This window comes from Gymnoscopelus braueri (assembly GCF_963280865.1).
Source record: "Gymnoscopelus braueri genome assembly, chromosome: 11".
NCBI lineage: Eukaryota > Metazoa > Chordata > Actinopteri > Myctophiformes > Myctophidae > Gymnoscopelus > Gymnoscopelus braueri.
The window spans coordinates 31,934,531-31,946,882 of record NC_137613.1 but is presented as its reverse complement, the minus strand read 5'-3'; the positions used below and the strand labels follow the sequence as shown (position 1 = coordinate 31,946,882).

Below are 12,352 nucleotides of genomic sequence, written 5' to 3'. Positions count from 1 at the left end.
AGACAAGTACGCACGCACGCACACACACACACACACACACACACACACACACACACACACACACACACACACACACACACACACAGACACACACACTGTGTCGGTTTATGCAGTAGACTTGACATGAGAACTTTAAAGAGCTCAGCTTAAAGGGAGCAAGGTCATGTTGTGGTTATTTTTAACTCAGTCGCACCTCTGCTCAATAAAACGGGAGGATGCACGGGTGTGTGCACATGGTTTGTGCATGCACAAACCTCTTACAGCTGAGGCGGGGTATTTGAAAAGTCCTTGGCATGTCAGACTGAAACTCTAGCACTCGAGGTACCACTTCTGTTTAACCGGCACTCTGGAACTGCACTGTTTTCCCCTTCAAAAAATGTGTTCTTTAGTCAGCTTTAACCACATCAACTTTATTGTTCATCACAGACTTACAGGTGTTAAAAAAAAAAAGTGGGTGAAATTCTTTGTTGTGCAAGCTCTCATCATTTGTCGTTTTCAAGTTTTATTTTCAGTGAAGAGATTTGGTGTAGACTAGGGGATAAAAGAGAGTGGGCGAAGTATAGAGCCCTGGGGGACCGCGTCAACTAAGTGTTTTAATGGTTACAAGTCGCACAACTCGTGGCATGATGATGATAATAATAATAATTATTATTATTATTATTATTATTTTAATAGACTGACCAATGTTTCGACTCAATGTCTTCTTCATACCACATCTTCAGGGTATGTAGAAGATTTGAAACATTGGTCTAAAAACAAAAAACAAATGCACATCGTGGCTATGAGTTGTGCGAAGTTTGATCTCACTCACTGTGTTCAGTCTCTGCAAATCTTTTGTTTGTTAGTCAGATACAGCTACATTACTGAAGGATAGTTGGTGTGTGTATGGTCTTCCGACTGAAACCAAACTAGTGCAAATCATGGGTGGAAGTGACGTGTGCCCGCTTGCAGGCGGACAGTGCACGTGTTCGACGTGTAAGGCCATCATCGGCTGCTCGGTGCACTTCACGAGCATCAAGGCCTCGCTGTCGGCGGGCCTGCCTTGATTTTCATACTGTTGGCTTCGAATAGAGGCAAAGTGTGCAAACTTTTTGCCTGTTAAAGATCACTGGAGATCTATTGTTTGACAGTGTCTTGTGCAGTCTTGCTCTTGTCTGGCAAAAGGGCAGAAGTTAAGAATCCAGTTACTTTGGGGGCAGCCCTCGTCCTCAACCAATGAGGAGGAAGGAGCATTTGAATCATTCATCTGTGTAGTCAGTGAGGTTCCTGTGTCAGTGCTGAGCTGTCACTCAGAAATAGGGATGAAATATGTGTGTGTGTGTGTGTGTGTGTGTGTGTGTGTGTGTGTGTGTGTGTGTGTGTGTGTGTGTGTGTGTGTGTGTGTGTCGTGTGTGTGTGTGTCTGTGCGTGCGTGCGTGTGTGTGTGTGTGTGTGCTTGCAACACAGCTAAAGTACATAGTACAATCCGAAGTCTTAATTTAACTACAAATTTACCCGTATGGTCCAGCGTTGAGGCATCTGCTTGTGACTACCAGCAGCACGTGAGTGTGGGAGATTACTGGGAGGTTTTGAATTTTGATAGGACACGTGAAGGGATCAACACTTATCTGCAGCTTTGTGTACGTGTGTGTCGGTATATACTGTACAGGTTTAGAAGTTTTATACACGTTTTGAATAGGGCACCAGCATGTAGGGGGTAAACTGGCATGTTGTTGGGTGGGTCATGACTTATAAATTCATATTTATTATTTATCCATGACCCCCTTTGATAGAGCTTATCCACACACACACACACACACACACACACACACACACACACACACACACACACACACACACACACACACACACACACACACACACACACACACACACACACACACACACACACACACACACACACACACACACAATTCACAACACCCCACCCCCATAAGCCAGCCCTAAGCCCCCAACCCCCAGTTGCCTTGTTTTCACTTGACATTCCGATGCCCTAAGGCGGGCGGGGGGTTTGCCCGTACTGTCCTATCTATTTGTTCTCTAACTCACATTCTCTAATGTTGTGTTGCCAGGCTGTCTAGCTGTCTCTCTTGTTGTCTGTATCTTATCAATCCCACCGGTCTCAGTATATCTCTCTGTTGCTAAGACCCCATTCCCACTCGCTGGAGAGAGAGAGAGGTGGGGACGCGACAGTGATCTGCGACCAGAGTACAGAGTTAAATGTTGGTTAAATAAGCTGGTCTGCCAGCCTGCAGTTAGATATTTATTGTTTCTGTTAGTCGGAAATACATATTTTACCATCCCCAAATGCCTAGTCTTGCATGCTTATAGACGCCTCCCGTGCGATCATTAAGTACTGTACCCATTATAAGGGCTTTTCTGCCCAAAAAGCTGACCACAAGCGTGAAACGAGCGCGACAATATCACAGGCGCCTTCCAACTCGTCACACCGCCTCTCATTGAAGTTGAGAAAGATCTGAAAAACCTGTTCATATCAGCTTTATTGTCACATCACAGGTTTAGAGGAGTAAAAAAGTGGGTGAAATCCGTTTTTGTGCAAGTTCTATCATTTTTGTTATTTCCATAGAAAAAAAGAAAGGGAAAAAGATGAGGGGGGTGGCAAGGGGGAAGAGAGATCAATCAAAGAAAACAAACAAACAAGGTGGCGGCCCTAGCTGAGTGGTGCCTCATATAATGTGGGAACAGTTACATGACGGTAAGGAGGACAATGTGGGATTGCCTCTCCCACTGACTATGGCGGCAATGTATCTTAATTTGTTACCCAGCAATGTACCGGTATTCCAGTGGAAACACATTATCCAAGACGCTTTACAATGTGCATTACATTCACCCATTCACACACCGACAGTGGAGGAAACCATGCAAGGCACCAGCCTGCTCATCGGGAGCAATTAGGGGTTCAGTGTCTTGCTCAAAGACACTTCGACACTAACTGTGGGGGAGCCTCAGCCTTCCGGTTCCCAATTGGCCACTCTACCTCCTGAGCCACTGCCACCTGTTGAATATTACCACATTTGCCTGATGCTGATAGTTGTTTTTTTAATTGACAAAACTGCATATACATGACCATTATATTTTGTTGATGGTTATGATCATGATGATGACAGGTGGTTGGCAAGTCATACAGCACTATTTCTATAGTGTGAGTTAGTGCCAGAGGCATGCACGCAGATATACCCAAATACACACACGTTTCTGTGTAGTGTTAGAGACACACACACACACACACACACACACACACACACACACACACACACGCGCACGCACGCACGCACACACACACACACACACACACACACACTTGCCTTTCATGGGAAGATATGAGCGAGCATGGTGCACATCACGAGGTGACAGCAAGTTGGGACATGTCGGTATGAAAACACCTCATTGTCTGGCTCACAGATGGTGTCCTATGCTGTGGGTCGCATGATATCATGACAAATAATTGACGACGCTGGTGTTCATTGGCATGCTACCTTGTCGTGTTTATCTCCATACGCGTCAAAACGCCTCTCTGGCTCTGATAAGGAAAGTGGTGCATTGTGTTATCTCTCTGCTCTCTTCAGTGTGTGTGACTCGCTTGGGTGTCATGATGCCTTCTTGGTCTCAGCCAATTTGTGGGTGTTGTTCATTTGAGTATTTTCAGCAAAAGCAAAGCAAGGCAGGAGTCATAACTCTTACTCTGTAAAATCCTGAGTGTTCATTTAACTCTTGAGAGTGTGCAAATGGAACCGAATGGACCGAGTACCAATTGAATCTATCAACCAGTGATTCCCTCCTGCTGAGGTTCAACTCGCGTTGGAAAGGAAGTTGGGAAGGAAGTGGGCAGTAAATCTGCACAGGAAGTCCTGTGTGAACGACAGGACAGGCACCTTTATGCGAATGTGTACGTGTGTCCGTCCTGCACAAGGAATCATGTGATGATCACAGCCAGAGTCATTAACACTTTATTTCCCAACCATAGGACATTTTGTATAGTGCCATACGGTGCAGACTAGGTACATTACATATCTCTCTTCTTATCCAGGGTCATTCCTCATTAAATATCTATCTTCCGTTTGGTTCCTCTGTTTTTCTTCTCCCCTCTTCTTTGAGCCTGGGAAGTGGGTCATGTTGGGGGAAGGGGAAAGGATGCAATGCATCTTTCATGCCTTAGTTGCTTCATCAAACCAGCAGATTGTATGGGAGCAGAGAGAGAGAGAAACAGAGAGACAGAGAGACCAATAGAGTTAGACAATTTAGAGAGAAATTTATCCCATGAACCCAGCGACCCTATTCTGGGCATGTCATAATAAGGGAACATTTGGCAAAAATAGACAAAACATTCGACAAAAATAGCTGATCTACAAGCCATTTTCACAGTTTTGACATACATAGGGTTTAAGTGGTTATGACAGAAAGGGAGAAATAAAGAGATAGATTTCTCCCTTCTCTTTTCCGTATCTGCACAGTTCGTACCTTCCAGCTGTTCACCACCTTGAACGTGGCCTGACCAACGTAGATACCACTATCCGTTCATCCACAACACTCAGAGAATTTATATTTATTTTCTGAAAGTCTTGGCTAGCCTTGTATCTCAGATTCTCTTGCGAAACGGGAAAGACGTCTACTTGCTCACGTCACTGGTGGAGTCTTTATCATTAACATGGCTGACAGTGGCAGAGGTCAAGTGGCAGGGGTTATCCAAAGACAGAGCCAGGGAAGGCCGTGAGAAAAGGTCAAGTTAGGTAACTTCAATGAACCAATCATAAGGCTGTTCTAACTGTCTTTTAAGTGTCCCGTACAAAGAGTACGATACTTGTTGGAATGGCTTAAGTAGGATATTTGGAAGATTTCATTTTCTGTACGGAAATTTAATTTGAGTCCATGAACTGGCTTGACTCCGGGCACTCAGCCAATAAACTGGCCTTTAAGTCTTGCTTGTTAGGGTGGAGTGTGGGTGAGTCCAAATATGCTCAGCATGACTCAAATAATCTGCCCATTGAATGTGACGGGATACAGTGGGCGACAATAAAGACCCTGACAGTGTGTCACATTTCCTCAATGACAAAGCCTATGTTTGTTTGTTAGATCAAGGAACGGTTGTGTGTGTTTGTGTGCATGTGTGAGCTTAGACTGCAAGCCTTCTCCCTGGCCTGTAGCCTTTACACACTGTCAAAAATAATTGTTTAGATTTGATGTGCCTGTCAGCATGAAGGAATGTCATTTGGATGGGTCACTCACTGCGTAAATTCTTTGTGGTGTGTGCATGTGTGTGTGTGTGTGTGTGCGCGTGTGTGTGTGCCTGCAACATCTAATCATCTTTCGTTCCAACAAGAGAAATGTAGCATAAAGGAATATGCGTGTGCATACTTTTAAGCTAGCAAGCTAGGTCACAAGCTAGGTCACTGAACTCCTTTTGAAACCAAAACAAAAAACGCATGGGTTCCCGAGGCTGCTGAACTCCTAACTGCTCCAGATGGCTGGCTGCCAGATGAGAAGGTTGGTACCTTGCTAGGGTTGTTGCCTCTCCTGTCGCTGCATGAATAGGTTAATAATGCACAATGTAAAGTGCTTTTGATAAAGTCGCCACATAAATGCAGACCATTTACACGTAATTTCCCGCCCAACTAACTTCTGCAATACCCCAAAGCTATGATGCCAATTTCATTGGATAGCGCTGCGTCCAATTTCATTGGATAGCGTCGCCCGTGAAAACCGAAGATGGACATTAACAGTAGAAGAAAGAAGGGGAGACCTGAGGCTTGTACTACAAAGCCGGATTTGGTGTTAGTGAGGTATTTCAGATTACCCCTGTGTTCAGGGTTGTGGCAGTGGTTAACTTTTTACCATGGTACATCACTTTGGTAACTTATGCTGCACACCTCACTTGCTCTGTGGAAAAGATCATGTTTGAGATAACCGATCAACGCTTATAAAAGCACCACCTACTGAGCAATCTATTCCCTTGGAAAATGGCATTACCATTCACAGAAGATCCTGTGGTGCTCATGTGTCGATTGTGAGAGGGTCTCTTTGGAGGGCAATGTTCAGAGACCGGCAAAACCCTGATGACTTAGGCGATGATTAATGAGTGAGTAATATCAAAGGCCATCTCATTGTGCTTTCTTATACCCACATCATCGTACTACAGCGACTGATTGAAGCACTTAAGTCAAGTACTTGCAAGACATGAAAGCCTGTCTGTTTTTACACCGCTGGTGTTAAAGCTGAAAGAATAAGGCAAAAGTTGTCATACACACCATATAAATGCATCTAGGCAACACATTCATTTAATGGAATACACAAATGTAATTATAGTCAGATCTAATGATGGGTCAGTGATATTGTAAGCCTATTAATTTACGCAGTCTGCGATTTTGTTTTTGCCAGCTGTCCTTCCTGCATTTGGCAGATGCAACACAGCTGTATCGATTTTAGCCTGGATTATGTGTTTAAATGCTTAATATTTGTCTAATTCTGCTTCTGCTTGGCACAAAAGGAATTTCCGCAAGGACTAATAAAGAATATCTATCTGTCTAGTTCTGTAGTTTGCTCTTCCTTGAAATATGCTGCTCTGCTGCCAGGAGAACTGTGCATGCCATGTTTGCGATTGGTCAGACACGTACATACGGGTTTGCAGCATATGCAATGTGTTACATTGCGTATGCTGCAAACACTTCCCCTTTCTTGTGAATGAGCTCACGATTGGGAAATCCTGACCACTTAGCATGATTGCGATTGTTTGGGTTAGTGAAGCCAGATAACGAAAGGATATCATGGGTATGTTGAACTTGTTTTGTAGTCCAGCCCTCTGGAGCACAGGTAGATATAGTAGTCCTTGCAGTTTCACTGCCCTGCTGCCCCTGACAGTTTCTTCTGATAACATTTTAGGTGAGAAATATGCATAAGTTGACTCAAAGTAGTCTAATTTCCGGGGTCAAGCATACTACGTACAATTTAACTAGGAAATGATGTGGATCTTGGGATCCATATAGAAACAGCGTGGCTCTAATGTGGATCTCGGACTTCATGCGACCAGCCTGTGACACAAGTCATCTATGATTTCAGTCATTTATGGCGTCGTCTATGATATATCTATGACGTATCTCACACACACACACACACACACACACACACACACACACACACACACACACACACACACACACACACACACACACACACACACACACACACACACACACACACACACACACACTGATGGCTAACGGCATGACTCTTGCATTGCCATGCCGTAAAAACATTAGTTTCCCAACCTATTGGTATGTAACTCAGATGGCTCTGAGTCAACAGCACGGTCATTGCACCGCTCGACTCAAGCCTGCTTCTAGCGGCACGCCTGCCTTGTATTGTTTTCAAACTATTTAAAAAGTAATCAGAAACAATTTGTGTTGTACTATATACTGTAGGTGCAATAGAGATCAATATAGAACTCATGGTCCTTGATTTCATCTTCCGGTTTTTACTTTGCGCTAAGCTTCGCCCCTTTGGAGCTTAATATTGTTATTTCAGTGTGGGTTGTGATATTGAAATCAGGCAATGAAATTACCAAAATGTCTGCATCAACACGTGGGGTAGTCCTGGAGGCATGGTTATCACAAAATGTGGTTGGGAAAGAAAACTGCCCACCATTTACCAATACTAAGATAAGCATGTTCTCTTTGTCATTTTCAGCAGATTAGTTACAGTACAGGTGGGATGGAGAAGAAACACACACACACACACACACACACACACACACACACACACACACACACACACACACACACACACACACACACACACACACACACACACGCACGCGCGCGCGCGTGCGTGCGTGCGCACAGACACACGCAGGTGTATCATATGGACTGACCTGTGAACCATGTGTTTCACAGGCCCAGGTAGAAGCTCAGCGGGCCACACAGGAATTCCAGCGGGCAGTGGAGATTCTGCGGGCAGCCAAGGAGACCATCGCCCTGGCCGAGGAGAGGCTACTGGAGGAGGACAGCCGTCAGTTTGACTCAGCCTGGCAGGAAATGCTCAACCACGCCACACAGAGGGTACGCCCAAATGGGTCCACTGGCTCCCTCTGAGAGTGTAAAAATACACAGTTAAATTAACACTTAGGATTGTTCACAGAAACTCTTCCTGCTGTGCAAATTCCAAGGATAGGAAGAGATTTAAGACCGACTTAGTATACACAAAAGTCCCTATTCTCAGGCGAACATTCGGCAAAAATGGCATGTCTGCAAGCTCTGATGTAGAGGCAAATACTAGCATACCTAGTATAGAGCCCTGAGGAACCCCTGTCAACTAGGTATATAGGGTTTAAGTAGTTAAGAATGAAGGAATGGGCTGAACAGAGATAAAGGAACAATGGTCTGTGGATAATTGGGGATGGGTGATTGATTGTGATTGAATTACAGTGTATAGGGTTGGGGGGGGGGGGCACCCGATAGCCGAAAGGGTACGGTGCATATGATGCCTAACAGCAAGTCCCTTGTTTGATTCCCAGCCAGCTGGACAATTTGCTGCATGTCACTCCCCTAATCTCTCCGTGTTTCCTGTCTCTCTACACTGTATACCTATCAAATAAAAGGCTCAGTAAAAAAGCCCAAATTACTTTAATTACAGTATATATAGGAGAACCGGACAGTAAAGTATGGGTAGAAGCAGTACATAATAAACTAACAGCAATGACTTTTGGTCTGCTTAAGTTAGTATTATTAACCCACTTCTTGATCGACCATTGCAGGTGATGGAGGCAGAACAGGCAAGAACACGCAGCGAGGCGGAACACAGGAAAACCGCTGCCAATTACAACACCTGTATCAATCACATGAGGCAACTAGAGAAGAAACTCAAACGCTCCATCAACAAATCCAGGTATGTGTGTGTGTGTGTGTGTGTGTGTGTGGGTGTGCGCGTAGGTGTGTGAGTGTGTATGTGTATGTGTATGTGTGTCTCTGTAAATGATGACGAAGCTAGACATTCACTAATAGTATAAAGTAGGAAAACAAAGGCAGAGATGTGCTCACAGGCTTCCCCTGCTTGGGCCTCTGCGTGTGTGTGTGTGTGTGTGTGTGTGTGTGTGTGTGTGTGTGTGTGTGTGTGTGTGTGTGTGTGTGTGTGTGTGTGTGTGTGTGTGTGTGTGTGTGGGGGGGGGGGGGAGAGAGAGAAAGAAAGAAAGAGAGAGAGAGGTTGACTGCGTTTACTTGTCATTTGATACATTCCAGATGTTTTGTGTGTTCGTTGTGCTGTGCTGGGGTGTGTTCCCTCTCTAAGAGCCCAGGAATGTAGCGGCTCATAGACGAGTGGTATTTTTCCAGGGGTTCACTGTTGCTATGACAGCTGGCACAGCGCCCTGTATGAACAGTTAACTCACATCTCTCTCTCTCTCTTGCTCTCTTTTCCATTTTTCCTCCCCCTGCAGACCATATTTTGAACTGAAAGCAAAGTATTATCTACAGCTTGAGGTATGTACACCACAAAATTAACAAATGAGGCAACTGACGTGTCTTGTTAGCATAGCTAATTGTTAGCGTAGCTACAGTACTTAGATTGATGGTGCAAATATATGTCACATTTATCATGTTTCAAAATATGTAGTTGAAATGATAGTTTTGAACCTATATTTTCACAAAAATAAGGGACACATATAGCAGTATATTTTTGCTGTACAATTTATTTTATGTTTATAAGTAATAAGTATATAGTACATTTGTGGAAAACTGTAATTATACAGTTTATAATCAGTATGCTACATGTGTTATCACATAGCAATTGAAGCGGCGCGTGGACGAACGTCAGGCCAAAATCGCTGTCGCAAAGGCCGAATATCGCACCGCTCTGCGTAACCTAGAGACCATCTCCGAGGAGATTCACGCTCACAGACGCTCCATCTCCATGGGAACCAGGGAGCGGGGTGTCGGTTCCGAGGGAGATGTGGGCAACGACGACATTGCCAACTTCAAGATGGAGTCAGACGGACTGTCAAGTGAGTAAAAATCTGAAGTGATTAATCATGCGGGCCATTATTCCTTCTATCATCACTCATTTGTTTCTTTTGTTTCATTGGTGCATCTGTGGCTGTGTGTCTGTATCGTCCGTCTGTGTGTGTGTGTGTGTGTGTGTGTGTGTGTCTTTCAGTGGTTTCTGTCTCGATTGATGAAGAGGCCGGTCACAGTACAGGCTCAGAGGAAGACTCAGATGTTCACTCCACCTCCGCGCCCGTAGACATGTCATCCTCTTCCTCCTCCTCTCGTTTTCACTCATCTGCGCATCCTCACGCGGCCGCCCCCATGGACATGGCCTACCCTTACCCTTCCTCCTCACTCTGCACCCCCTGCCCATACCTGTCCTCCTCTCCCTCTTCCTCTGTTCTGTCCTCTTCCTGTCCGGGCCCCTGTGGCCCCCATGACCCAGAACTGGTGTGTGGTGCTGGGCTCGTCTCTCCTCTCCTCGGACCCCGCACCCAGTGCAGTGGCGCCTCCTCCCCGGACTGTGACCAGGAGAGAGGTGTGTGTGTGCGTGTGTGTGTGTGTGTGTGTGTGTGTGTGTGTGTGTGTGTGTGTGTGTGTGTGTGTGTGTGTGTGAGTGTGAGTGTGAGTGTGTGTGTGTGTGTGCGTGCGTGCGTGCGCGTGCGTGTGTGTCAGTATGTTAATTTGTGATACCATCATATTACATCATCATGGAAGTTACACTTATATTTTATTTTCATAGTTTCAAATAATCTGGAAAATCATATTCACCTTAGTCTCTCAAGCCAGTCTATCTATTCCACAATCTTTGTAAACAATCTTTGCCATGTAAAAGTTGATACCCAGAAGGGTATTTGACTGATGCTCTGACTGTTCACAAAGAATTATTTTAAAATATTGTAGGTAGCACCTAGCTAGGCTACCCTAGGCTTCATATAATTTGGTTTCCTGTAGGAGTTATTTACGCAACTGCAACCACTATGTTCTACTCATCTTCAGAGCTAGTTAGATGGACACATTTGAAAATTGTGGGAGCCAACACGTCTGTCTTGAGAGACTATTATTCACATTAATGTGTCCTAAATGTGTGTGTATGTGTGTGCATTGCAGGTGACAGAGCAGAAGGAGCAGAGACAATACTAGAAGCCGGCCTGAACAAGCTAACTTTGACAGTAGCGCACACACAGAACTCCGAGGATGAACATGAACATGAACCTTACCCTGGGACCCTTGACCTCCCCACGCCCAGTCAGACCAATGCTATTCTCCTACTCAACCATGTTTAATGGACCTCGGACTCATCTTTAACCTTTCACCTGGACACTCTGTGCCTAGACACCATTTCTCCATGTAGTGGGGACAAGAAGACTGGATATTCACTTTTAGTCTCCTTTTTGAAGTTTTCCCTTCCCGCTTGAGTGGCCAATCCTAAGAGTGTCAGAGTGTTTGTTGTGTAATCCACCTGGATTCGAAACCAGGCCTCCCGCGTTAGAAACCAAACATCTGCCGCACATGCAAAGGGGAAATGATCCAAAAGGGGAAATGATTGGCTTCTGGGCCTCAGACAGGACGACCCTGTTACATACACCCTCTTTGACACCCCCCTGGGAAACAAGATCCTGAACGAGCCCCCCAATCTAACCACCTGGATTAAACCCTGGATCTCCCACATTGGAAAGCAAACATGTACCACTCAGTCAGGGGAAATTAATCCCCCTTTGCATACAGTATTGACTCAGTGTTGGTGTGATAGCTGTTGTCTTGATAATTGTGCATAAGGAAAGCGGGGGAGTGAATCACCCTGCGACTGCATAAAACAGAAAAGAGACTTTACGTGGCATTGAAGACTTGAATTCTGAGCCCATCAGATATTTCAATTTGAAGACATTTCAGTTTGTAGCTTTATATCTGTGAACAAGCAGACGACAATCCGTCTCACTGTAAAGTGATTGTTTTATTTGTTACATGTGAGTAACTTGGAATGTATGTTAGTTGTGTGTCCATCGTCCTATATTTGTTAGAAATACGGCAATACTTTCACGTAGTTCAGATATTCTATATTTATACTTTATATGGATGTTGTTTTGTGTTGTTGTGATTACCAATTAACAAAATGTCCATGTGGTCAGAGCAATAAACAAAATGTTTGGTTTCAAGTTTCCAACACGTGTGTTCATTATGTATACAATAACATATATACTACTACTTTTTTTAGAAGGCGAGAAATAAGCAGTTCCACAGTAAACTAAGTCTACATGTTTTTCACAGTTTGTGTGTGTGTGTGTGTATTTTTAACTTGGCAGCCAGCAGCCTAAAATAAGTGTGTGTGTGCGTGCGTGCGTGTGTGCGTGTGCGCTCGCACA

At 44.6% G+C, this 12,352-nt stretch overlaps 1 protein-coding gene across 2 annotated transcripts in view; it reads left to right on the top strand.

Annotated features, from left to right (window-relative positions):
- LOC308095099 (SH3 domain-binding protein 5-like) overlaps positions 1 to 12,148 on the top strand; it is a 15,394-nt gene extending 3,246 nt beyond the window's left edge. For both annotated transcript variants that reach the window (XM_080442033.1, XM_080442032.1), the window contains 7 exons: positions 1 to 6; positions 7,905 to 8,069; positions 8,765 to 8,895; positions 9,443 to 9,485; positions 9,790 to 10,006; positions 10,159 to 10,527; positions 11,100 to 12,148. The exon at positions 1 to 6 is cut by the window's left edge and continues 123 nt beyond it. In XM_080442033.1, the coding sequence (XP_080298159.1) occupies positions 1 to 6; positions 7,905 to 8,069; positions 8,765 to 8,895; positions 9,443 to 9,485; positions 9,790 to 10,006; positions 10,159 to 10,527; positions 11,100 to 11,275 (1,107 nt within the window). In that variant the 3' untranslated portion in view covers positions 11,276 to 12,148. The remainder of the gene's footprint in view (positions 7 to 7,904; positions 8,070 to 8,764; positions 8,896 to 9,442; positions 9,486 to 9,789; positions 10,007 to 10,158; positions 10,528 to 11,099) is intronic.
- Positions 12,149 to 12,352: the final 204 nt, after the last annotated feature.